This window comes from Eleutherodactylus coqui, chromosome 3 (assembly GCF_035609145.1).
Source record: "Eleutherodactylus coqui strain aEleCoq1 chromosome 3, aEleCoq1.hap1, whole genome shotgun sequence".
NCBI classification, from domain to species: domain Eukaryota; kingdom Metazoa; phylum Chordata; class Amphibia; order Anura; family Eleutherodactylidae; genus Eleutherodactylus; species Eleutherodactylus coqui.
The window spans coordinates 308,841,396-308,869,394 of NC_089839.1; the positions used below are offsets into that span (position 1 = coordinate 308,841,396).

Consider the following 27,999-nt stretch of genomic DNA (forward strand, 5'->3'; position numbering starts at 1 on the left):
GTGGCGGTTGTTGTGCTTCTTCTCACGGTCTCTCCCTTTTTCCCGCTCGTTCTGCGGTGCTGGGACAACATTTTTTAATGTCATTTTACTTTGTCTTCTGTGACTGCGGCGCGCGGATCACGTGATCAGGTGGTGACAGCGCCGAGGGGAAGGGAAGAGAGCGCCGCTGGGGAAGAGAGCGCCGCTGGGAAGGAGCGCCGCTGGGGAAGGAGCGCCGCTGGGGAAGGAGCGCCACTGGGGAAGGAGCGCCGCTGGGGAAGAGAGCGCCGCTGGGGAAGGAGTGCCGCTGGGGAAGGAGTGCCGCTGGGGAAGGAGCGCCACTGGGGAAGGAGCGCCACTGGGAAGGAGCGCCACTGGGGAAGAGAGCGCCGCTGGGGAAGGAGCGCCACTGGGAAGGAGCGCCACTGGGAAGAGAGTGCCGCTGGGGAAGGAGCGCCGCTGGGGAAGGAGCGCCACTGGGAAGAGAGCGCCGCTGGGGAAGGAGCGCCACTGGGAAGGAGCGCCACTGTGAAGAGAGCGCCGCTGGGGAAGGAGCGCCACTGAGGAAGGAGCGCCACTGGGGAAGAGAAGAGAGCGCCAAGGGGAAGGGAAGAGAGCGCCACTGAGGAAGGAGCGCCACTAGGGAAGAGAAGAGAGCGCCGAGGGGAAGGGAAGAGAGCGCCGCTGGGGAAGGAGTGCCACTGGGAAGAGAGCGCCGCTGGGGAAGGAGCGCCACTGGGAAGGAGCGCCGCTGGGGAAGGAGCGCCACTGGGAAGGAGCGTCACTGGGAAGAGAGCGCCGCTGGGGAAGGAGCGCCACTGGGGAAGAGAGCGCCGCTGGGGAAGGAGCGCCACTGGGGAAGAGAGCGCCACTGGGAAGGAGCGCCGCTGGGGAAGGAGCGCCGCTGGGGGAGGAGCGCCACTGGGAAACAGCGCCGCTGGGGAAGGAGCGCCGCTGGGGAAGGAGCGCCGCTGGGGGAGGAGCGCCACTGGGAAGGAGCGCCGCTGGGGAAGGAGCGCCGCTGGGGGAGGAGCGCCGCTGGGAAGAAGCGGCACTGGGATAGGAGCGCCGCTGGAATAGGAGCGGCACTGGGATAGGAGCGCCGCTGGAATAGGAGCGCCACTGGGGAAGGAACGCCACTGGGAAGGAGCGCCGCTGGGGAAGGAGCGCCGCTGGGAAGGAGCGCAGCTTGGGAGGGAGCACCACTGGAAAGGCGAGAGAGCCATTCTTAGTGCAAAACACTGGGAGAAGCCGTTTATCTCCTCTTTGCATCCCCTTCTCAAGGCAGCGGTTGACCATTGGTGACCCGGGAGGGGATGTCAGATGGACTGCAGCGTATTACAGAAGGTTTGTGGTCCAGAAGAGCCGCCTGACAAGAAGAAAAGGTCTTCAATATCCCAAGAACTCCTCTTTCTCATGGACTCCTCAACCAGCGGTGCGGACATTACAGAGCGGACATTTAGCCCGTGAAGATACGACCTCCGGACACAAGGTCCTACCGGTTGTCGCCCCCTGGTGGTATAATCTGGTAGTGCTCCAGTAGTGCCGTCATGACTGGACGAGGCGGTAAATAGGAGTTATGTCCTACCGTTAGATCGGTCTCCATGAGTCCATCACGATGGCGCCTCTACTGTCCCACCTTTAGGGTAATGATGTCTCGCAAAAAATAAGCCCTCAGAGAGCTCCGTACATGGAAAAATAAAAAAGTTATAGCACTTTGAATGCAGTGAGTTTAGAAAAAAAAAATAATTTCTAAAAAAAGGTTTTTTATTGTGGAAAGTGGAAAAACCTAAAAAAAGTATAAGAATTTTGGTCTCGTTGTAACCGTAGCGACCCGCAGAAACAAATGTAGTGCGTCATTTATGCTGCATAATTGATGCTCTAAAAAAATCTATGGCAGAATTGATGCGTTTTCTCTCCCTACGATCATAAAAAAAATAATAAAAGTTTTACAATGTAGTCTATACACCCAAAAATGGTACCGATAAAAACTACAGTTCGCCACGCAAAAAAACAAGCCCTTATACGGCCGCGTCGACGGAAAAATAAAAAAGTTATGGTTGTTGGAAAATGGAGATGAAAAAATACCAAAAATCGTTTAGTCCTCAACGTCAAAATAGGCCGTGTGCTTAAGGGGTTAATGAGTTGCATTTCCAATGCACATCTGCCATAAAATCTGCAGCAGAAATACGAGGCTGAGCCTTAGGGTTCTGCTATATATTTGGATGCAGATCCTATGGGCATTTAGCCACGTCTGATGCCCATATGACGCTGCCCATATGACGCTGCCCATGTGACGCTGCCCATGTGACGCTGCCCATATGACGCTGCCCAGTGCGGTTTCACATCCAGAATTGTGCAGGAGGATCATTGCAGGCCATATGAACAACTTAGCGGATTCCCATAGCAGTCGATGGCAAGTCAAAATGATAGAGATTTTGGAAATACATGCAAAAAGTCCTCGGTGTGAACACGGCCCCGGGGGCCTCCAACTGGTATTCTGAGGCCTTTTAAGAAAAAAGTAATGAAACATCACAAGGCCGACAAGAGCTGCCGGAGCTGGGGTAAAAAATAACAGCAAACATCAGTGTAAAAATATGACAGCAGCCACATTGTAAGAAACACTTAGGGCCCTTTCACACGGGGCCACCTGCCTGCTGTAGACGTCCTACAGCTCGCCCCAGTGATAATTGTTTATGTGCTTTTACATAAGAGCGATCTCGCTCGGTGATTGGAGGCGGAGCAGCGGGGATCGTCCGGCGCCTTCATCCACAGTAAACAGGTAGTTCAGAAGTGACAACTGCCTGTTCACACGGGTGGATCTGTTGCTCAGGTCTCTTCACACATAAAGTGAATGGCGAATGAGGAGCCAACAATTTGTCGCTCGGTTGGGGCGTGAATTTACGCTGAGCGATAATGGGAACGGTTTACTGACCCCTAAAAGGGTCCTTCAGGAAAGAGACATTTGATGCGTTTAGACTTTTCCCCTAATTGAGACCGACATGAAGGGAATAAGTCCTCTAATGAACTCCACTGTGACCTGCCCAGCAAAGAAGATCCGAGGATCCTGCGCCCGCCGGGTACAGAACAGACTAGACTGCGGAGTCCGGAGGGAGGAGCCTTCTTACATAAGAGGGCAGAATGGAGATGCTGGGAGGTCCTCGCTCGAGTCGGCGATCTATAAACCTTCAACATGTTTATTACAACCTATAGACCCGCCATTCTGGAAAGATCTCACGTCGGAAAACAGGGTTTGCTGTGATTTTTTTCTTTAGGTGGCACCCCAACACAAGAAATCACCCAACGCTCCTTCAGCAGAGAGTGACTGAAAACATCCAAGGAGTCTCAGCGTACGGAGAAGCTCATTGTCTAAGAGTGCTCCCTATACACAGTGCCAGCCAGAGCGTGTGCCCCATATGCACAGTGCCAGCCAGAGAGTGTTCCCTATACACAGTACCAGCTAGGGGGTGACCCCTATACACAGTGCCAGCCAGAGTTTGTGCCCTATGCACAGTGCTAGCCAGAGTTTGTGCCCTATGCACAGTGCTAACCAGAGGGTGACTCTTATACACAGTGCCAGCCAGAGCGTGTGCCCCATATGCACAGTGCCAGCCTAAGAGTGCTCCCTATACACAGTGCCAGCCAGAGGGTGACCCCTATACACAGTGCCAGCCAGAGTTTGTGCCCTATGCACAGTGCTAACCAGAGGGTGACTCTTATACACAGTGCCAGCCAGAGCGTGTGTGCCATATGCACAATGCAAGCTAAAGAGTGCTCTGTTTCACAGTGCCAGCCAGAGGGTGCCACATATGCACAATGCCAACCAGGGAGTAACCACTATACACAGTGCCAGCCAGAGCATTTGCCCAAGACATATTGCCAGCCAGAGGATGCCCCATATGCACAATACCAGCCAGAAGGTAATTCCTATACATAGTGCCAGCCAGAGAGGGCTTCCTTTACACAATGCCATCCAGAGAGTGCTCCCTATACACTGTGCCAGCCAGAGTGTGTGCCCTATATACACAATGCAAGCTAAAGAGTGCTCCCTATACACTGTGCCAGCCAGAGTGTGTGCCCTATATACACAGTGCCAGCCAGAGGGTGCCTCATATGCACAATGCCAACCAGGGAGTAACCACTATGCACAGTGCCAGCCAGCGTGTGGGCATATTGAACTGTGGATTGTCTGCACGGGCGACCTGCGGGCATTCCGCAATTCAATTTTGCCCGTGGACATGAGGCCTTAGGCCGCTTACGCACGGCCGAGAAAATGAAGTGATATTTGTGCGTTGTGAGACACACGAATTTGAACCTCATTCTTTTGGGAAAAAAATCGCGCTCTGACCCATCTTTGGACGTTCGCCTGTTGTTTTCAATGGTGCTGGAAAACACATTGCGCGGCGTGCGCTGCCCACGTGAGTGCAATGCGAGGTTTCCCAGCCGCGCCGGATGGTCGCAACTGTTCTAAAGTGATGGGAGGCGTTTTTACCTGATGAAAACAAAGATACACAAAAAGGTTTGTGCAATGTAACTAACACTAGAGGGCGCTATTGCTCAGCTACAGACTATCTTACCACGACTACTCGCACTCGCATGAATTTGAAGTTGCACCCCATGTTGTCGGGCGCAGCTTGCATCGGGCAGCACCCAGACTCCCCATCCGTGTGCTGTCTGACGTACGGTATTCCGCGCATGTACTAGTCTTGGTTGAATATCGGACAAGAATAGGATGTTACTATTTTGTAAACTCTGACTGTCCGAGCTAAAGAAGCCCATGGGAATAAATCCGTCCAAATGAATGGATTCTAGTAATATCCGATTCTCAGACAAAAAATTAGTCTAAAAATCGGATGGAAACGACGTTACTGTCCTTATAGCCTGCGGCTTCAGCTAGAGGGCGACTTGCCAGTGATAGTGGTTGCATGACCGAAAATCACTGAGTAGTCCTGTGACCTCACACTCGCATTGAAGCAAACGGGGTCGCAGCGTGAGTCGCTGGTCACTGCAACTTGCACTGCAATACCATTCACTTCAGTGTGAGGTCGCAGGGCCAAGTCTATGGCGGCTTGCTTCAGCGTATTACGCTCGTGTAATACACAATTACAGTTTGGTCATGTGACATCCCTTACATTGTGTAGCTGAGAGTTACATTGTATCAGGTTTCAGAGGAAGGTACAATTGCTACATTGGAGTTTGGCAGACAAACCCCTTTTACTACATAGTAAGTTGCAAATCATTGCTGACCACAAGGGGGCGCCCTTTAGTATTTATCTTTCCTATCCAGGCTGATACGTTTTTGGTAAGGTATTTCTTAATCCTTTGTGGTCAGTGAAGAGGAATCACCTGCAAGTGAGAGAGAGAATTGTGGGAAGCTTATGATGTTATTATATGGCATTGTGCTGAGCCTGGGCCTTTACTACAGCAGGTAGGTGCCCACACTGCGTATATATAACGGGTATATTACTGCATGCGGTATATTCACTATACTGTAACAGTAGGAGAATACTAGTCTAAGCCAAGATACATTGCCTCAGGAGCTGAGGACCATAAGTCGTAGAACTTCTGGTCTCTGGCAGTAAGTGGGTGGTCAGTGCAGAGCGGATCAGGATTGTGGAAATCATTCAATTTTTCAAAACCTCTAAATTCCCCCCAAATAGATACAGACGTGATATAAGACATGTGGGATGTGTGCCCCCTGTGTGCAGGAATATGGATCTGCATAGGTAGCCGTGTCTCCATATCGCATGGTACTCGCTCTAACACAGAACGTCCACCAATTACCAACAGCAGCCCCAGGCTTATGTGGGATCTTGGGGTGTAAAGTCTCGGTGAGCCCCTTTACTGAATGTCACATGTTAGCCCTGATGCATTAGTGTTTTCACTTACCCCTCAGTGCCCTCACAACCTAATTGTGCCCTGTGTGCCTTCCTTTTTGCATGCCTTCACAAGGTAACAGTGCCCAGTCTCTGTCCACTCAAGAAAGTAATAGTGCTTCCACAAAGTAGTAGAGCTGCTTTGTGCCTCCACAAAATAATAGTGATCCTTTGTTCCCCCACCACCCCTCAAAGTGATAGTGCCCTACGGTGCCCCCACAAAGTAATAGTGCCTCTTTGTGCTTCTATAAATTAATATTACTCCTCTGTGTCCCTCTATGCATGTTTCCACAAAGTAATAGTGTTCTTTGGCACCCCTACAAAATGCTATGCACCTCTGCAATGTAATAGTGCCTTGTTGTGCTCCTACAAAGTAATAGTGCCCGCTATGCATCCTACAAGTTAATAGTGGCACTTCTGTGTCCCTATAAAGTCATAGTTCTCCCTCTATGCCCTCTATGCAAAGTAATGGTGCCCCTAATAAACCCCCCGTAGAGCACAGTCCGCAGCCCATACTGGGCTACTGTCACCTTTGCTCCGAGACTCCTACCCACGGTTTACAGCTTCATTGCCTGCAGCTTGCACTAACACAATGTGGCAGCATGCATACAGCATCCCTCGACTCCTCTTCCCTGCCTGTGGCGCCTCAGAGCAAAGAAGGGAACGGGAGGAGGAGGAGCGCCAGAGAGCAGGACGAAGAGTCACGAGAAGCTGTATGTATGTTGCCATACTGTGTCGCCGCGAGCCATGAGTAACAAAGTTGTACCCAACTGGAGGGAGTCTTGCAACCTCCATGCTGACAGCCTTGTCACTGTGCTGCGGACGGCCTTTTTGCCCCTTTGGCTCAGTGGCCCGGTCTCAATTGTGACCCTCCTATATCTCTCGCAGCCTCCTTGGGAAACCTGCATGGAGTGGGCCCAAACGTCTGCCCAGTTGTGCCGGGTGCTGACACCAGCCCTGCACCCAGCATGAACAATAACAACAGTCAACATAATGACAATTAGCCGGTAACGATCAGTGAAATAACAAGATACTTGTTTTAATAGAATATTTTCCATAGTGACAAAAATACTTGTATTATTCTGGATTTCACTGTTATACTTTGTTTTGTAAAACTTTTCCCTCTTGTGCAGCTGTCAATCACATGAAAATGCAGCCAATCAGAGTCTTCCAAAGCGGAGAGTGCAGAGATCTGCAGAGGACGTCCCAGAGCCTAGAGATTGTGGGCTCTCTGATTGGTCTTCCTGGAGCTCATGTGACCCGTGTCAAAAAAAGAGGGTAAGGGCAATAATCAAAATCAAAAATATCCATGTAGCCATGAAGCCGCCCTCTCGACACAAAGGAGTAAATGAAAGGCTAGTCTGTCTCGGAAGAAGTCTAATGGGCGGAGCTTTAGAATGTGATTGCGCCAATACCATTGAGTGTATGTCAGCGGTGTATGTGAAGCCAATCAGCTGCCAGCTTATAGAGAAAGCTACTAAATATTGTCTTCTAACATGGCTGGGCAACGGATATTGCAGGACTACAAGCGCGATATTGGTCCGAGTTTCCTGGGCCGATACTGCGCTCGCCTGTGTGAATATACTCTAAATAATACTTGACCGTGAATTCTCAGAAACCCCCTTAGGGGATCATTCACACTGGTTTATGCAGTTTTGGTCACTGAGGGGTTAAGTATGACCCACCCCCGAGGGACCTGTAGTATGTTCACCATTGTTGCTCTTCACACAGTACCGATACGCTCAGATGACCCAAGTTCCTCAGTTCCACGGTGAGCCTTGTGATATAGTAGACAGGCAGGAGGAGAGCTGCAGTATCAGGACCATTTGTAGGACCACAAACAAGTGTGAAGGCTTCCAATGTGCCGAGTCCGGTAAGTAGCCGCTCAGGCTTATTGTGCGGAATTCATCCTTCATTATGGTAGCTTTTTAGTAACTGATCAAGTACACAGATTCATGGATGGAATGACCCAGCAGTCAACATGGAGCTCCTCTAAAGGGACCAGCTATGTCCAAATAATGAGGCTCCAACACAACTGCACCAATCAGCTACCACGTCTCCCAACCAGTCAATGGGATAACCCTGGATTTTGGGGGCTGTCAGACAGGGGCAGCTGGGAATGGAGTACAATAGAAAACAGCCTATACTCCACTCTTTTGCTCCCCCCACTCTGGTCTACTCCTCTCCGGCGCCCTTACTCACTTCTGGGAAGTTCAGTCATGTGTTGTCTGGCACTTACTGGAGAAAATCACTGGCCACAGCCATGCCAACACCGAGGCTGGGATTTGGCTGCAGTGATCATGTGATCGCACTCCCCAGAAGTTGGCAGAGGGCTTGAATGGTGTGGAGTGCATAAATGGGGGCAATACTACAGTAGGTGGGGCATGTGAGAGTATTATTACTGAGGAGGGTATGCAGAATCATTAGTGAAGGGGCTTGCTTCGCATTATTACTGAGGGGGACATTATTTAAGGCTAAGGTCACGCTAGCGTTTTTGTCTCCGTCTAGCTGTTCTGTCATAGGAGCAGCTAAACTTAAAGAAGACGCTTCCGTTTTTGTGCCCATAGACATGCAATGAAATGGATGACCTTCAGTTTCAATCTGTTTGTCAATTTTTTATTTATTTTCAATTATTAATAAGAGGGGGCATGCAGAGGTATTATTACTGGAGGGGCATGCAGAGGTATTATTACTAGAGGGGCATGCAGAGGTATTATTACTGGAGGGGCATGCAGAGGTATTATTACTGGAGGGGCATGCAGAGGTATTCTTACTGGAGGGGCATGCAGAGGTATTATTACTAGAGGGGCATGCAGAGGTATTATTACTGGAGGGGCATGCAGAGGTATTCTTACTGGAGGGGCATGCAGAGGTATTATTACTGGAGGGGCATGCAGAGGTATTATTACTGGAGGGGCATGCAGAGGTATTATTACTGGAGGGGCATGCAGAGGTATTATTACTGGAGGAGCATGCAGAGGTATTCTTACTGGAGGGGCATGCAGAGGTATTATTACTGGAGGAGCATGCAGAGGTATTCTTACTGGAGGGGCATGCAGAGGTATTCTTACTGGAGGCGCATGTAGAGGTATTATTACTGGAGGGGCATGCAGAGGTATTCTTACTGGAGGGGCATGCAGAGGTATTCTTACTGGAGGGGCATGCAGAGGTATTCTTACTGGAGGCGCATGCAGAGGTATTCTTACTGGAGGGGCATGCAGAGGTATTATTACTGGAGGGGCATGCAGAGGTATTATTACTGAAGGGGCATGCAGAGGTATTATTACTGGAGGGGCATGCAGAGGTATTATTACTGGAAGGGCATGCAGAGGTATTATTACTGGAGGGGCATGCAGAGGTATTATTACTGGAGGGGCATGCAGAGGTATTATTACTGGAAGGGCATGCAGAGGTATTATTACTGGAAGGGCATGCAGCGGTATTCTTACTGGAGGGGCATGCAGAGGTATTATTACTGGAGGGGCATGCAGAGGTATTCTTACTGGAGGGGCATGCAGAGGTATTCTTACTGGAGGCGCATGTAGAGGTATTATTACTGGAGGGGCATGCAGAGGTATTCTTACTGGAGGGGCATGCAGAGGTATTATTACTGGAGGGGCATGCAGAGGTATTCTTACTGGAGGGGCATGCAGAGTTATTATTACTGGAGGGGCATGCAGAGGTATTATTACTGAAGGGGCATGCAGAGGTATTATTACTGGAGGGGCATGCAGAGGTATTATTACTGGAAGGGCATGCAGAGGTATTATTACTGGAGGGGCATGCAGAGGTATTATTACTGGAGGGGCATGCAGAGGTATTATTACTGGAGGGGCATGCAGAGGTATTCTTACTGGAGGGGCATGCAGAGTTATTATTACTGGAGGGGCATGCAGAGTTATTATTGCTGGAGGGGCATGCAGAGGTATTATCACTGGAGGGGCATGCAGAGGTATTATTACTGGAGGGGCATGCAGAGGTATTATTACTGGCGGGGCATGCAGAGGTATTCTTACTGGAGAGGCATGCAGAGGTATTATTACTGGAGGGGCATGCAGAGGTATTATTACTGAAGGGGCATGCAGAGGTATTCTTACTGGAGGGGCATGCAGAGGTATTATTACTGAAGGGGCATGCAGAGGTATTCTTACTGGAGGGGCATGCAGAGGTATTCTTACTGGAGGGGCATGCATAGGTATTATTACTGAAGGGGCATGCAGAGGTATTATTACTGGAGGGGCATGCAGAGGTATTCTTACTGGAGGGGCATGCAGAGGTATTATTACTGAAGGGGCATGCAGAGGTATTCTTACTGGAGGGGCATGCAGAGGTATTCTTACTGGAGGGGCATGCAGAGGTATTCTTACTGGAGGGGCATGCAGAGGTATTCTTACTGGAGGGGCATGCACAGGTATTATTACTGGAGGGGCATGCAGAGGTATTCTTACTGGAGGGGCATGAGGGGCATGCAGAGGTATTCTTACTGGAGGGGCATGCTGAGGTATTCTTAATGGAGGGGCATGCAGAGGTATTCTTACTGGAGGGGCATGCAGAGGTATTAGTACTGTGAGAAGAACACTACAGGACGCTATTACTGTGAGGGGGTCACTGAGTGGCACCATTCTTATAAGAGACTCACTTACTAGCAGTTCACTTTGAGGGGGCACAAAGGGTGTGGTTTAGTGTAAAAGGGGTGTGGCATAAAGTTAATATATTTGTCGTGGAACGCTACGCTTGCCACAAGAATTGTCCCTCCTTTCATCGTTCAAAAGGTGGAGGTATGAGGTGCATTAACAGAGAACCCTCCCCTAATACTGATGAAGGAACTGGTCAGCTACTACACGGGGTCTACTATATTTTAGGGGGGGTAGTGGCGGAATTTACTGTGCAGCCCCCGGTGGTCATGGGCGTCTTCTTTACAATTGGGGGGGGGGGGGGGTCTTTCTTTTGTTCCGGCACTGGATGGATTAGAATTTCAGGGGTTCGGTCCAGTCAGTGCACATCTAGATACAATGTACCCCTGTATACATGTAGCGTTACACATGTTGAGATCACTTCCTATAAACGTTTCTTCCATGTGCTTGGCGTAAGGAAAGTGTGTCCCTCGTCGGCTCTTGTGTAATGGAGACGATGACTGCGGCGACATGTCGGATGAGAAGAACTGTAAGGTCGTCCGGAGCTCGTGTACCGATGAGATGGAACAATATTGGGCGATTGAAAATCTGGCAGCAGGGTAAGTGCCCGCCATCAGATTGTACTGATCACTGGCGTAACGTGAAGCTCCTGGGGCCCAAAGCAGAATCTGTAACAGGGCCCCCAACTATAATGCTTTATTCATACTACTAAGCTTACTATATGGAGAAGACAGGCCTTATGGGCCCCCTAAGGCTCCTGGGCGCATATATACCAATTCAGCATTGACTGAGTTGCGCTGCCGATTCCAGACACCTGATTGGTTGTTGGGTACACACCCACCTTTCGAGATCTGCACGAGTGGCCGGCCCGTTAAATAAGCAGCAGCAGGGCCGTAGGAGGGTCGGCAACTAACCTCAACCCTAAACCCTAACCCTAAAGCTAACCCTAACCCTAAACCCTAACCCCCCCGCTGGTCTCGTGAAGTTGCACTTGTGCAGATCTCCTAAGGGGGGTGTGTACCCAACAACCAATCAGGTGGCTGGAATCGGCAGCGCTACTCAGTCAATGCTGAATTGGTATATATGCCTCATGGGCCTGGGTGTAACTGCATTCTCTATAGCAGGGGTCCCCAACTCCAGTCCTCAGGCACCACCAACAGGTCAGAACCCCTGTGGCAATGTCTGAGGCGCCGACAATAATTACATCACCTGTGCAATACTGAGGAAATCCTGAAAACCTGACCTGTTGACGGTTCCTGAGGACTGGAGTTGGGGAGCACTGCTCTATAGTTACGCCCATACTACTGATCCTAGGCTAAGGCTGGCTGGAGACATATAGATCTCACAGATGTGAAACATCTGCAGTATAACCATACAGATACAATGTGCATTTCCCATAGTGCATCTCACTCTTGTGAATTCTTAAGTATTCCATGAGATGTGGGTGAGACGTTGTTTCATTTTTACAAGACACGTCTGTATAATGTCTGTGCTACATTTCCCACAATGCACAGCAGAGGGTTCTCTGTACAGACCCTGAACCAGCAGGGCCTGCGGTGAGATCTGATCTAACAGAAGTCTTCTCTTATGTCTTAGATTGAACCTATTTACCAATAACCGAGAAGGTTTGGTATTAGATCACCGCTACTACGCCGGTGCCTGCTCGCCTCATTACATCCTGGGGACCAGATTTAGAAAGCCGTATAATGTGGAAAGTTTTATTCCTGAAGTGAGTATGAGTGACACCACAAAGCGCTACATAAAACGGAACATGCAAGAACTGCGCTGTACAACTGTATCTGAGTATAGGTCAGCCATTGGAGGCGATGGTGAGCGGGCTTTGGTCACCGAGTCACCGAGCATGCGGACAGTCAATTGTTCCCATCCTTCTTCCCAAGTACTCATGTCTGCATCTCCCATGTCTCTCCCTGTCTGTTTCACTCTGTTTTCCATGTCCTATAGCCGCATCTTCTCTCTTCTCTATTCCATGTCTCCTTTCCATGTTTGTTTTCTTATCTCTCCTTCCATGTCCTCTCCCTGCATCTCCTCTCTTATGTCCTGTCTCCAAATCTTCTTTATTCCATATCTCCTCCTCATGTCTTCTATCTTATCTCTCCTTCTACCCTTTCTCTCTTTCAGCTCCTCTCCCTGCATCTTCTTTATTCCACATACTCTCTCTTCTGTCTAACACGTCCTCTTTCCATATTTCCTCTATTCCACATCATCTCTCCATGCCAGCTCTCCTCTTCCTACTTGTATATGTTCTCTCCATGTCTTCTATCTTCCCTCTTCCATGTCCTCTTTCTTCTCTCTACTATGTCCTGTCTCCACATCTTCTCTCCATGCCAGCTCTCTTCTCCCTACTTCTATATATTCTCTCCATGTCTTCTATCTTCCCTCTTCCTTGTCCTCTTTCTTCTCTCTACTATGTCCTGTCTCCACATCTTCTGTATTCCACATCTTCTCTCCATGCCAGCTCTCTTCTCCCTACTTCTTCGTCTTCTCTCCAGGTCTTTTATCTTCTCTCTTCCAAGTCTACGCTCATCTCCATTACACATATTCTCCCTCCTTCTATGTCTTCCCTATCTCAGCTCTGTTCTCTATTCCACGACTTCTGTCCATGTTTGCTCACATTTCTATTGCATGCCTTTTCTCCATGCCTTTTCTCTTCTCCCTCCTTATACATCTTCTCTCTTCCTTGTCTGTCTTTCTACAACTTCTCTTCATGGCTTTTCTCTTCTCTATTCCATATCTCTTCTCCTTGCCTGCTGTCTTCTCTCTCCTCCAACATCTTCCCTCCATGTCTTCTAGCTTCTGTCTTTCATTTCTGCTCTCTTCTCTATTCCAAGTCTTCTCTCTCTGTCTGTTCTCTTTTCTCTTCCATGTCCTCTCTCGTTGTCGGCTTTCTTGTTCCTTCCATGCTCTGTCTCCATGTCTTCTCAGTTCTCACTTATTCCTATTTTCATTTCCCATCCTTTCTTCATGTCTGTTGTTTTTCCTACAATAGTCACCCTCCTGTGGCTAATAAGGGAGATGGAATAATACCTCTGCAGCGCCACCTATTGGCGCATATATTTGCATATTACCCAGAGGAGCATGAATAGCCTTATAAGTCTTCTCATTTACCATCTAGGTGCTCTCCCCAAGGAAAAAAGGTAGAGTTTGCGACCTCCTGTGGCTTTTAAGCATACTTGGATTTGTACACTAGGTAGAAACACCAGCATGAAAGTCTTCCTGCATCCTGAGACCTAACAGTGGAAACTGTACCTCTTTAGGTTTCCATTCATTTCAGTGGCAGGATCAGTCTGCTGGAAAACAGATAAAAGGTTATAAATTCTCCAATGAAAAGTGTTAATAATCCTGAGGTCTAGGGCTACAAGAAATGACAAGGTTCTGCAGGTGATCATAGGGTGAAAGGCTTGTTCTCTAGTCTAGGAAGCAGGAGTCATTGAATGAGGGTGCAGGCTTGCAGGTAGCAGTTGTGGTTTTGCACCCAATGGGTCATTATAATTTTGCTCCATTCAGGATGTACAACTTAACCCTAAAGTGACAGAGGGACTATGTTTTCTCGGTGAAGGCTATCTCGGTTTATGAAAGTTTGTGATATGAGTAACCTGAGCCTTAATAATATACATGCTTCTCTTTTTAGGGTAAAAGCAAGTATGAGTTTTCTCTTTCCCAATATCAGTCGTACTCCGATTATTCAAGAAATTTATCCAGCGCTCATGCAAAACAGAGCAGCTTCAGCATCGGTTTCAAGATACCGAATGTGTTTGAGTTTGGGTTCAGCACAAATGATCTGAAATTCAAAACCTATAGGGAAAGGACGATGAAATATTCCCAGACGGTGAGTATATGACATACAACAGATCAGGGCATTATAGAGAAGACGGTGGAGACTTTCTGTAAATGGCAAATGGATACATTGGATATGAGATGTAGGTGCTCAAGTACCCAGGGCACATAATAACCGAAATGCTAAAACATAGCCAACATGTATGGTCTCCACACTAGCACCCCATGTATGATCTGGCCCTTACATAACGCTACAAGTGTTTAAACTGTGTTTCCCACATCTTTTTATAAAGCACCATAGAGTCATTCTTTGCATCTTTTAAAGGGCCCATGAAGAAGTGGTTCCAAACTCCAGTTGGGTTCACCACCCTTCCCCATGAGCCATTGTGCCATAGGGTCTCGCAGCCCTTGCCTTCTACATGGAGGTTGAGAACAAGTACCAAGACTTTTCTTGTAATGGATAGTGACCCAACATTTCATATTTTCCATTGCCCCAATTGGTTTATTTACACTCCTGATTAAAAGGAAGCAATTCATTCAATTACTATGTGTGAGAGACTACTAGAGGAAACCAAGTGAAGTTGGGACTTTTGGCTGTAGGCCGGCTCTAGAGAGGATAGTCAAAAGATGGCCCAAGTATGAAATGTGATGTTCTTCTCTGGAGGTTGGCTAGATCCTCCTCTAGTTCAATCGGATACCTCCAGGTTCTAAGCTCTTCTTTTCCGGATATTTCAGAACAGTTTATTTATCCATGCACGATCTGATCTAGAAGTGGCGAAATACAAACTCAAAGCCCGGAGCCTGATGCTTCACTCAGAGTTCTTCCAGAGAGTAAAGCAGTTACCGACGGAGTATGTGTACGGGGAATACAGAGACCTGTATCGGGATTACGGCACACATTTTGTCACGGAAGCAACTCTGGGTGGAGTCTATGAGTATACTCTGATTCTGAAGGAGGAAGCGATCAAAAAAGAAGGTAACGATATCTAAAATATTTACTGCATTTCATCATTATGGATTACCCTGGTCTAGTTACTAGTCATCACTGAACAGATTGACAGGAGTTTCATCTCAACATATAAATCCACATAGCCTGGCCCCTCCTGTTGAAGATTTAGGCTTCCAAACCCTTGTTGGCCTCACCTTCTATACTAGCTAGAGGAGGAGATTGACATGACCCTTGGACGGGTCATGGTCATGACATGACCATGACCCTTGTTTGTGAAGGTTGACATGTGTGGAAATAGGGAGCCCCGGCATAGATTTATTTATAGAGCCTATGTAGAGATGGCAATGGGACCAACCTGAAATAAGGCACCATGATCTATGGGTTTCATTGTTTCAGTCTGCACCTCATAGCTAAATAAGTGCTATAAGTGCAGCCGAGTACATTGTAACTTAGAATTTCCCAATAAACCATCCTCGTGCTGGTCACCACAAGGAGAAACATTACTTCCTCTGGACTCACATTGATGGCCTCTCATCCAGCCAACCAGAGCCCTAATGTGAACTGATGAGGGGCAAGAACCCCAAAATGGCTGTACGTGGGCTTTCTGGTTTCGCTTACATTCCTAGTCACGTTGCAAGACCTGTTAAAAGGCCAAAAGTTGACTCTCAGGGTAGCTACCATTCCAATAGGTGGCATGGTGGAGGATTATTCCATACACCCTCATAGTGCTCTCCATAATTAGAAACATTACCTCCAGACCCAAGAAACCAAACAAAGTATTAGCTTTGTAAGTAGTAGGAACAAGAATGAAAACTCATTTGGATTGTAGTAAAATTTAAGGAAGGACACAAGATAAATATATAAATTCCGAGTCTAATACAAGTTTGTTGCAACAGTCAAGTTGAAGAAACAAGTTCATATGTGCCAAAGACGCACCTCCTGAACCTGTTAGAGCAGTTCAGTTTAATCTCATCTTCTTCCTCTTGATTGTGTGAATCTACGTAGGGTTCATCAACACAGATTCTACAGTTAAAGCAGATCCAAGGGTCATGTTCTTCTCTTTTAGCAAGCATGATGGGGGTGAGGCTGTCAAACCCTCCATGTATGACTTTAAGTAAGGGATAATCTATTCTATATTCTTTCTAGAGCCCTCTGAGTATGTGATGGATTATGGTATTAGTAAGGTCTCAAAAAGGCTTGAAGACTCTGAGTGTTTGGCAGTGAGAATGTGGGAGAGAACAGGGACAGCACAAGAGAAAACTTGAGACTATGTATGGGAAAAGAGGAAATGTGGGAGAAGCCATTTCATTTAGAAGGTTCTGGATTCAGTAGAGAATGTTCTGGGGATATTAAAGGCATAGCCAGGACAAAACTGATACCTTGCATTATAGGGGGTGTGGAGCATGACACAGAAAACATTCCATTGGTAGTTTTTGAATCCCAACATCCTGGGATTCCTGAAGTGTTCGAAGTGTTCCTTAAACATATACAGGGGCTCCTAAGGTTCTAAGCATCTATTGGATTTAATGAATGTTCATGTTACGATCAGTAGTAGTGCACTTACTGTGTCGCCATCTCCGGACTTTTATTTGTTGTTGGGGCAGTTGCTCTTTAACTGTTCCACAGCAGATCCATTCGAGTGGGGCGGCTGACTACACATCTGCAGCTGAGCCTCATTTAGAGAGTAGTTCCGGGATTGCTCAGCTCCTCTTTAAATACTCCTGGTTTCTGCACTGTGTTGCTGGTTATAGCATAAGCTAAAAATCCTTATGCCTCTAGTATTGTGTTCCTAGTTTTGTTTGTTTCTTGTCAAAGTAGTTCTTCTGGTTATTTCTAATTAAAATTATAAGATGCGCCTCACATATTTTTTAGCAATTGCTCAAAGAAATAAATGATTCGGACTCACCTGGTGCACGGAGGGTTAACACGATGGTATAGAAATTAACCCTCCGGCACCTGTTGTCCACGTCTGTTTTAAATGGGTTTCTTTTTTTCTCCTCAGGCTGTATAGTCCAGGAGCGGCGTCCATGGTTATCCTGACTCGTGCTCGCAAGCGCGGTCGGCACAAAGATTAATATAGTACGATACAAAAGACCCGCGCCATAAAAAGAAACTCCGTTTCTTTCGCTCGGCGTTCTCGTAGCGGAGCGTGTTTTTAGTGGGAGGGGTTTACTCCCACATGACTCGTCACATGATTTGTTTTGGAACGCATATGCGTCTCAAAATTTAAAACAACTTTATTGTTCTTCTATGTATGCAGACACGCACAACTTCTGTCTATTCACTATTTTATTATATTGTCTAGACTGCTTTATGCAGTTCCTTTTAATTTTACTATTAAAAGTAAACGCCACGAGAACGCCGAGCGTCAGCCGCTGTGAGTAACTGACTTATGTATATACATGGGCTCATTTTGTGTATATATATTAGCTTGAAAAAGATGCAATGGTGTTGAAACGCGTAGCTATTAAGTACACAGAGTTCCTTTCATGGCGCGGGTCTTTTGTATCGTATTATATTAATCTTCTGGTTATTTAATCTAGTCAAGTCCTTGCTTATTGCCCTTGTTGTTTATCATTGTTTTTTTCCTGCTTGTATCACTCTCTGTCTTATCTCTGGATCAATTCTGCTCAGGTTTGTTTTCTTGTCTCTGGATCTTAGTGCCCTCTTATTTTGTATCAGGCTCAGTGTTTCAGATAGGGTTTCCTTGAGCAATATTTTTAAGGATACTCGGGGACAGTGGTGTTTGGTGTTAGGGTCATTGTCAGGGATGGATTAGGAAAAAAATGAAGAAGAGTTAGAGTCAGTTATTGTTGAGTTGCTATTTATGTTTCCATCAACCATCTGCTCCATTATATCACTACTATCATGGCCATCATCCACAAATTGATGACTGTCACCACCCTATTCCTGTCATCCATTGGTAAGTTTCTATTTCTTGCATTACCTACTAGTGTTGATACATGCTTCATATATTTGTTCACCTGACTGTTTGGTTGTTACACAGTTCTGCCCTACTGGAAGGCCTCTGGGTATCTGTCTACTGGGAGACACATTTAGTACCCAAGCGACTGCCAGGGGTAAAGTCCAATTCTTTTGCCTTGTGTCCAGCTTATTGTTTTCAGTAGAAATCTTGCAATGCTCTCCTATTCCCGGAGGAGCTGATCTCAGGAGCCCCCAATAGTCCTCCACTGCAAACCGCCTACTAATCCTTTTAAATTACTTCTCCCAACAGGTTATTCGTTAAGTGATGTGAGTTCTTGTGTGCAGGCCGGGTTTTCACTCGGTGGGAATATCTACAATGTTTGGGTAGGCGTTGGCATAACTAGTTCCCAGTGCAAAAACGTCCTAAATGAAATTGGAGGTGAGAAGCTGCATGTAGCAAATATATTATGTAATTATGAAATAATCAGCTAACAAATAGTTCTACAATTAACCTATACGCAGGCGGGGTCCAGTATACAGCTGAGAGGTCTCCAAAAGGTGGCTCTTCAGCTGCTGTTAAACTACAACTCCCAACATGCCCTGCCAGCCGGAGAGATCACAGATATAGGGTGGGATGTATTATCCAATTACCATCATCTTATGTTGTAGATAACAGAGAAACAAGTGCAATTGTTGAAGATTTTGTCGCTCTTGTAAGGGGAGGGTCTAGTGAACATGTGACCACCCTCGCATACAAAAACCTACCGACTCCAGAACTAATGCAAGAATGGGGGGACGCTGTGCAATATAATCCGGAGATCATAAAAATAAAGGTAGAGCAATCCTAATGAGATGTTATTCTATAATTGATACATATTCGCTCTGTAATTACAATGTTTGGGGCGTCTTCACATCCGTATTGGAGGTTCTGTTGTAGATTCTGTTACAATCCCGGATGAAATAGTGCTGCATGCTGCAGTAGGTCTTCCAGGAAAATGCTGCGCAGCATAACAGAACGGACTCCATTATGGTCAGTGAGTCAATTTGGCACTGATTGGTTCCGTTACATGATGGAACAAGGAAATGTAATCCATAAACGGGGATGTAAGCGAGCCCTTGTGTTATTAATGGACTGTATCATCTTATGTTACATTGTGTTTGAGTTTCTCATTGTGGTAAAGATCTCTACTTGCTCTTAGTATAATAGTCGTTAATCTTTAGATGATGAAAACCTGCCCTGACTTGGCCCTACTTTTACACAACTGATTGGTTTGTTGCAATGTACAGAATCAGCATAAATCTCTGTAGGCTGATGGTTTTTACCTTCACTGATACATTGTAACTCTGAATGGACACTATGGTGACAAAAATATTGGGACATAGAAGGGGATGAAATTCATTTTTCCATCCAGTGTTGGGTTGCTTTTGGCCTCAATGACTGCGGCCACCCTCCTCGGCCACTTTCCACTAAATTTCCATAGATGTGTGGAAGGATTTGCCTCTATTCCCGGAGGAGAGCTTCAGATATGGATGTGGGGGATGATGGGTGTGTTCGGCACATGGATACAACATTCTAGCCCATCCCAAAGATGCTCGATGGGATTGAGGTCCGGACATTGGGCTGGCCAATGATGTTTGCAGATGTTTGCAACATCTAATATAAATAAGCCTACATGCTTTTTCGTGCACCACACTTTGACCAGTTTGACACCAAAATCATCCTCCTAAGGTGAGGCAATCAATTCTTTAGATGCTGACTAGAGCCATAAAATCCCAAAATTTGAGGTGGGTACATTCAGTGACCCGTCAGGCCCCGTCAAAGTTCCCCATGTAAAGTATAGCAGTTCTTCAGCCAGCAGCACCGTTATGCAGATTTAAGCGTTTCTAATAGTGATGAGCGAGCATTGCCCTTAGCAAGTACCTGCCCGCTCGATACAAAAGGTTCGGGTGCGGGCGGCGGGCAGGGAGCTGCGGGGGAGAGCGGGGAGGAACGGAGGGGAGATCTCTCTCTCCCTCTCTTCCCCCCGCTCCCCCCTGCTGACTGCCGCTACTCACCGCTCCCCTGCGCCGGCACCCGAACCTTTTGTCTCAAGCGGGGAGGTACTCGCTAAGGGCAATACTTGCTCATCTCTAGTTTCTAAGTTACGTTCATAGTCTGGCGACATATCTCTCTTTAGGGAGACTATGAAAGTCCCTGCTGGCTGGAGCGCTGCTATGAAAGAAGTGACAGACGCACAGACACACACACAGGTACATACACACACTACCCCTCTGTCTTACCTCCTGGCCGGTCCACAGCCGGGGGCTGACAGGGCTGTATGATCATTGCTAAGTGACGTTCATAGTTGCCAATGTCTCACTCCCTCACCGTCGCATGACTATGAATGTGACATGGAGAGGGGGGAGAAGCGGCATAGAGAGGGGGGAGAAGCAGCATGGAGAGGGGTGGAGAGAAGCGTCAAGTAGAGGGGAGGAGAAGCAGCATGGAGAGGGGGGGAAAGAGACGCAGCATGGAGAGACAGGGAAAAAAGAAGGGGCGTGGATAGATGGGGAGAGAGAAGCGGCATGGAAAGAGAGAAGGGGGAGATTTACAATAACCACTTTTTCAAACATTTTAGAACATCGGGTCAATCTAGCAGGGTAAATAACAATGATTCTCTTTTATCAAATGCAAGCAGAGAGCTTGAAAACAGTGAAAAATGAAAACATAGTATATTAGAAAGTTACAGGACTTCTTAATGTACAGGGATTAAAGTGTAACTGTGCTTTCCACAAACTTTTGATGTCATAGAGCCATGTCAAACGTTTTGATCACTGGAGCTCCGGGTACTGAGACCCCCACTAATGACTGAGACGAAGCAGCTGAAGCATTCATTCAAACTGGAGACTGGCTTAGTAGACGTTTTTCTGCTACTTCATTCTAGCGATCATGGGGGGTTCAGCACTTGGATTCCCAGTGATCAAACATTTGACCCGTTCTTATAACATGTCAGATGTTTTTGGAGACCACAATTATACTTTAAAGGGGTTTTCAGTAACATTTTATACAATTAGAACCCTCTCAGTTATTGCTGTCATGCCCCGTTGGTAGTAATGACTGCCGCTGATGGGCTGCACAATGGCTCCGTTCATCTGTCCATCCACCGGGCAATCGCTGGGTTTGTTTACCTCCGCAGGTTCTGCTCATCTCATCTTCCAGTGTGCTCTATTACAGTCCCCATAGACACTGGTGCGGGACTGTCTGCTAATGCTGGAACTGCCCCATTACATCATTAGTATCTATTCTCACATATCGCCTGATGCTGGTGCATGCACAGTGGCCGGGACAATCTGTACATGCGTCTGTCAGTGAGAACGGAGAGCAAAAGTAACCTGAAAGCCAATCTAACCTTTATTTACGTATGAATGGCTCTTCAAAAGTGATGTAGCTAGCTAACATGCTTAGTGAGTCCAAGATGTCTCCCATGTCTTCCCTTACCTTGTAGGTCAGCCCTTTGTATGAGCTTGTGACAGCAACAGATTTCATTGGTGCAAAGACTTTACAAGAGAACATGAAGCGCGCCCTGGAAGAATACGAGAAAGAGACCAGTTCCTGCCGCTGCGCCCCCTGTCGTAATAATGGCATCAAATTGTTAACCGGTAAGAACATTCGCACTGCCGTCTGTTATTGGGAAATTATCGGCAATTTGTAAAGTTTATAGTAGAGAAATTTAAGACAAAAAAAGTATATTCCTAATTGGAGTCCAGACGCTAACGGGCAGGATGCCCAACCCAGCTGTGCTCCATATGTACTATTACCACATGTGGATATCAAAGGGAACCTCCTCTATCAGTCAGAATGGAGGGCCCCTCCACTTCGGGCGGACTTGAGCCATCCTTGTATTGCATGTAAGGCCATTCATCCGTAGATGAAATTTCTGGCTGGCCTCCTGCGGTATTTGAAAGGATGTCAGTCTGGTAGAAATATAGTAAAGTACCCATATACTCCAATTTGGATAGACCGTAGCACGTCTGCTTTAATACTTTATGAACTGGTTGAGTGGTTGAATTTTCTTAATCTTATTGGCTAATTTCTGTTTTGCTGTTTTCTCTGATGTGAATGCTTGGGGAGCTGCAGGTTCAGAGCTCAGTGGATGTTCCCTGCTTGTGGAGCTGCAAGTTCAGAGCTCAATGGGTTTTCCCTTCTTGTGAAACTACAGGTTCAGAGTTTATTGAATATTTCCTGGTCATGGAGCTGCAGTTTCAGAGTTTAGTTGGTGCTTCCTGCTTGCTTCCAGGTTCAGCATTCAGTGGGTGTTTTCTATACCCTGTGCAACTTTGTCTCCGCCTCTTTCCCTCTCCAACTGACCACTGTGCAAGCAGTGGTTTATGTTAGACAGTGCAGTTCAAAAGGCTCCTTAAGGAAATGTAACCTGCTGTTTGCAGTCATCTCTTCAGTGCTCAGAGGAGTAATACATAGAGCAGTCATGTAAGATTTGTTATCAGACTAGGCACAGGGTTCATTTGTAGTCTGTTACCAGGGAACAGAATCAATCTGCTGCACATAAGTCTCCACAGGAGCTGCATACATAAAACGGTGGGAGATTTATGTTAGATGTATTGAAGAAATCTAAAGACATAAACCAGTTTGGATTTGTTTCTGTGTCACTGATGTGGATCGATTACTTGTTTTGTTTTTTTCTCTTTGGTCTTTACAGAAAATCGCTGTGAATGTATTTGTCCATCAGGGTTCAAAGGCTCAGCTTGTGAAATCAGCACGAGGCGGGGTAAATAGCAGGATTGCTCCATTCAGAGCTTCTCTGTTGACTTTTATTTGCATTATTAACGGGAAAGATCACAGAGTCATGTTTCATTCAGTGGTGAAATCCGTGGGCTCCCTCTGTGGGTAAAGATCTGCGGCCCTATTACACTGGCCAATAATCAGGCCTGAACATCTGTCATCCCATGTGAAACTGCGTCCGATCATCTAATGAACTAACAAATGTTCTTTGTCAGCTGGTCGCATGTTTTAGTCAACCTAAAAAATAATTGCCCTCAGTAGCACCCCCCCCCCATGTGATTGGGGGGTGTGCTGCCGACAATGCTTAAAATCCACTCTAGATTTTTCTTTTTGGGAGGGGGCTATTTATATTCCTCATTAAGGAGTGAACAGCGTTGGGTACTCCCACTTTATTAAAGATGAAGCCACTTTGACCCCAACCACTGGCACATCCCATGACCGCTGAACTGAACCCCAATTTCAGAGCGTTTGCTGTGTTGCCCAGAAGATTACTATAATTACCATTGAAAAATACAATTTGTCCCGTAAAAAACAAGCTGCGCCGATGGAGAAATAAAAGAGTTATGAGTTTTTGAAAGTAGGGAGGAAAAAAAAGGGGCGCGTTCTTAAGGGTTTAATACATGCACCACCCTTCTCTCAGTGTGCAGTGACAGCGCGAGGACAACACTTTTTTTTTTATCCCTCAGTATCCTAGGACGTACATATACATCCTGGATGTGTGGGATTAATATGGCGCAGGCACAGAGGCCGAGCCCGCTCCATACACGGATATTGTCGGCTGTCTTTGACAGCTGGTACCTGGCCACAAAAGCCACAATTGGGGGTTCATCCGGATTGCCACTGGTAACCCCTTTAAATGATAATGTGAGTTCTGGCAGTGCCTTTCAGGTAGATTGAAGGTCCCGAACAGCACCCCCCCCCCCGTGGTGAGATTGTGGGGTGTTGCCCATGTGCCATGACAGTACAATACTAAAGTATTGCAGTAAAAAAACGACCACAAGTTCAAGTCCCCTTAAGAGACTAAAAAAAAACAAAAAAAGTGTGAGAAAAAAATGTTTTATTGTAAAAAATAAGGATAATAAAAGTTTTACAAAACCTTTCCCCATATTTATAATAAAAAAACAAAACATACTTGGTATAGCCGTGTCTGTAAAAGTCTGATTTATCAACTTAACGCATTACTTATCCTGCACATTAACTGATGTCAGAGTAACACACACAATGCCAGAATTGAGATTATTTTGGTCATCCTCTCACCAAAAAAATTTAATAAAAAGCGGTCAAAAAACCATATATACTCCAAAATAGGGGCAGTAGAAACCACAGGTCCACCTACAACAGTGGTGGCGAACCTATGGCATGCGTGCCAGAGGCGGCACTCAGAGCCTTTCCAGCTGGCACTCGCCGCCGTCAGCCGCTCACCACATTAGTGAATACTGGCAGGGGTGCCGCAGCTCCCCTGCTGGTATTCACTCAGCAGCGCTGCTAGAGGCGCTGATCCCGGCGCACACTGTGATGTCAGTGTGCAGCCGGGATCCTCCTTCTCCCTCCTCTGACGTCTCCTACTTGGTTCCGCGAGAGCAGGGGAGGGGAGGTGTCTGGCAGCACATCATATTGTGCTCCTGGGATCCGTGGCTGCAACAGCACCAAGCAGAGGAGGTGGAGGGGGGGGGGGATTTGGGTCTCAGAGGGGGGCGCTATTACTACAGGGGCCACTATGGGATGTCGCTATTACTACTGGGGACTGCTGTAGGATGTCACTATTACTACTGGGGGCTGCTGTGGGATGTCACTATTACTACCGGGTTGATGTGGGATGTTACTATTACTACTGGGGGCTGCTATGGGATGTCACTATTACTACTGGGCTGATGTGGGATGTCACTATTACCACTGAGACCACTGTGTGGTGTCACTATTACTACTGGGGGGTCACTGTGGGATGTCACTATTATGACTGGGGCCACATTGCGGTGTCACTATTACCGCTGGGGCCACGATGCGGTGTCACTATAACCACTAAAGCCGCTCTGGGGGGGGGGCTCACTATTAGCACTGGGGCTGCTCTGGGGGGTCACCCTTACTGCTGGGGCCGCTCTGGGGGGTCACCCTTACTGCTGGGGCCGCTCTGGGGGGGGTCACTATTACTGCTGGGATATGTTTACACAAGGTGGAAATGCTGCAGAATGTCCTCAGCGGAAATTTCCGTGGCAAATTCCACAGCATTTCCGCATCCAAAAGAAGTCAAAATCTGCACCCGGTCTATTTTGAAACAGCCTTGTCCTTTTAAGAACGACAGGGGTAAAAAAAAATCATACGTCGTGATAAGCCCCGCCCCCTGACATGTTGGCACTTTACAATAAATAAGTGGGTTTTGGGTTGCAGTTTGGGCACTCGGTCTCTAAAAGGTTCGCCATCACTGCCCTCCAATAAGCAAGCCTTCACAACCCCATCAATGAAAAGATTAAAGGAAAAAAATGGTGGCCAGAAGATGGCGGCAGAAAGTTATTTCTCTTTACAGACATTTTTTTTTAAGTAGTCTTTCAAAATCACCTAAATAAATCTAGTATTGCTATAATCATCCCGACCCACAGAATAAAGGTGCCATGTCATTAGAACGTGTGTACACCTTTAAAAACAAGACCCCCCAATGATGATTTCACTCCACTTAGAATATTTTTTAAAGCTTTTTCCATACATTACACAGTAGATTAAATAGTAACATTGAAAACTTCAACTTGTCCCACAAACAAACAAGCTACATTGGCAGGAAAATAAAAGGGTTATGATTTTTGAAAATGGGGAGAAGAAACCAAAAATTAAAGAAAATGGCCGCGCCATTTACGGGTCAGGACTATCTACTGTAAGTCTGCACTGACTAATTGATAGGAAGTATCAGTAAATCTGCCTGAGCCGTTCCGTGATCTCGCCTTCCTCCCTGCTTTATGTTCCTTCAGTCTAATACTGTATTTGTTGTTTTAGTTGCTAAAACAGATGGAGACTGGAGCTGCTGGTCGGGCTGGACATCGTGCTCGGGGGGCGCCCAAACAAGACAGCGTCAGTGTAACAACCCCTCCCCACAAGCTGGAGGCCGGCCCTGTGAAGGAGGTGCCACCGAGTCGAGGAGCTGTTAACTGGGCCTATACTATGTAACCTTATAAAATCAGTAGCTATTACATGACACTTTGCAGCGTCTTCCTCGCCTTACAGCAGCCTGTAGTCCACATTCTGTCTGTAGCCTCTTTGTCAATTAATAAAATAGAATTCTCTTCATATCCCTCTAAATATCGGTGTTTAGTAATAGAAGACAGGGAGGAGGGGGGGGGGGGAGGGATGCAGCTGCAGTTTTATCTCTGTGCCTGCATGCTGCGAGAGGGGAGGAGGAGCAGCCAAGATCACACAGAACAGCTCTAACATTACACTAAGATGACGTCTCCCATTGGACTGGTAATAAGAGGGACTCCTCACCGTTCCTCCATCGCGCTGATCGCAACGTTCAAAAATCTGTTTGTGATTTTTCTTTTCTACAGAAGTGAAATAAAATCTAACAGTCCTGATGTGAGCGACCTCCATTGTTGTCCTCTCAGGTGCCATTTGTAGGCCTTATAGCTGCAGGAAGACATTGTTTGGATTTCTTTAATACCTGAATTCAATTAACCTCTTCATGGCCAGAGGTGTTTTGAGCCTTCCTGCCTGGAGCACAATCTCACCTTCTGGAATGCTTTCATCTAAAGGTCAATTTTTTTTCAATTTCTTATTCTACCCCCAAATCTTTCTTTATTTTTGGAACACGCAGGGCTTCAAAAATATTTAAAACTGAATATATAAAATTCATTTTATAGTATTTTTTAGGGCAAAATGGTCAGAAATAGGGAAAAATGCTGTTTATTTTCTCACTTTATGTTTTAAAATTGTTTGTTCATTTTTTTAATATTTACACCAAAAATTATTTCTTTAATTCTCCCGTGTATAACGACATCACATATGTGTGCATTGCATAATATATGACGCCAGGGGCGTAGCTAAAGGCTCATGGGCTCGGGTGCAAAAGTTTATCTTGAGGCCCCCCAACTTCTCTTACCCCCTTAATACAGAGGCAAAACTTGAAGCTCCTGGGCCCCGATGCAAAACCTGTAACAGGCCCACAACTATAATGTTTTATTCATAGTACTGGGCTCCCTATATGGAGAAGAGAGGCCTTATGGGCCCCCTAAGGCTCCGGGGCCCGGGTGCAACCGCATCCCCTATAGTTACGCCAGTGTAAGACGCCATAATAGTGGCAACAACAATAACCCTGTTGTAGTCATATATGTATCTTCCTCCTTTAGCTTTAGCTGCAGCCTCTATACATTGATGATAACATCTACAGAAATATTTTTATTGCTTCTGATTTGGAGGACGGCTTTTTCTTTTTTTTCACATTTTATTTATTAGGTACACAGGTCAGCAGTCAGCACATTTTTATGTGTTCCCTGCGGTCCCCACATACAGACTGCTGATAAGAGTGATCTACTGGTCACAGCTCGTTAGATTACTGTTAGCAGTGATCTGTAGTCAAGGACATGCAGAGAGGATGCACATCTAACACAATTGTTTGTAGTCATAACTGGAACTTTATGAAGCTGGAAGCTTGCTGTGGCTGAGAAAAGGAGGATGTGAGGAAGGGGTTAAATTGAAGGTCTACCTTAGAGATGAGCGAACGTACTCGTAATGAGTACTTACGCACCCGAGTACCGCCATTTTCGAGTACTTCAGTACTCGGGCGTAAAGATTCGGGGGGCGCCGGGGGGCGGGGAGAGGCGCGGCGGTGCGGGGGGGAGCAGCGGGGGAACAGGGGGGAGCCCTCTCTCTCTCCCTCTCCCCCCCACTCCCCACTGCTACCCCCCGTGCCGCCACGGCGCCCCCCGAATCTTTACGCGCGAGTACTGCTGTACTCGAAAATGGCGGTGCTCGGGTGCGTAAGTACTCGTAACGAGTACGTTCGCTTATCTCTAGTCTACCTTGATGCACAGTTTCCAAGGCAAGGGGGACTGCACAGATATAGTGTATATTCCATAGCGC

General features: G+C 46.8%; 1 protein-coding gene across 1 annotated transcript; it reads left to right on the forward strand.

The window, feature by feature from the left end:
• Positions 1-5,290: 5,290 nt before the first annotated feature.
• On the forward strand, positions 5,291-26,244 carry C8B (complement C8 beta chain). The gene is made up of 12 exons (XM_066594789.1): positions 5,291-5,407; positions 6,989-7,133; positions 7,587-7,728; positions 10,947-11,088; positions 12,086-12,218; positions 14,139-14,336; positions 15,020-15,260; positions 18,469-18,597; positions 18,828-18,991; positions 21,644-21,797; positions 22,856-22,924; positions 25,921-26,244. The coding sequence occupies exons 1-12, from the start codon at positions 5,358-5,360 to the stop codon at positions 26,070-26,072; spliced, it is 1,719 nt and encodes a 572-aa protein (XP_066450886.1). The 5' UTR covers positions 5,291-5,357; the 3' UTR covers positions 26,073-26,244.
• The last annotated feature ends 1,755 nt before the right edge of the window (positions 26,245-27,999 follow it).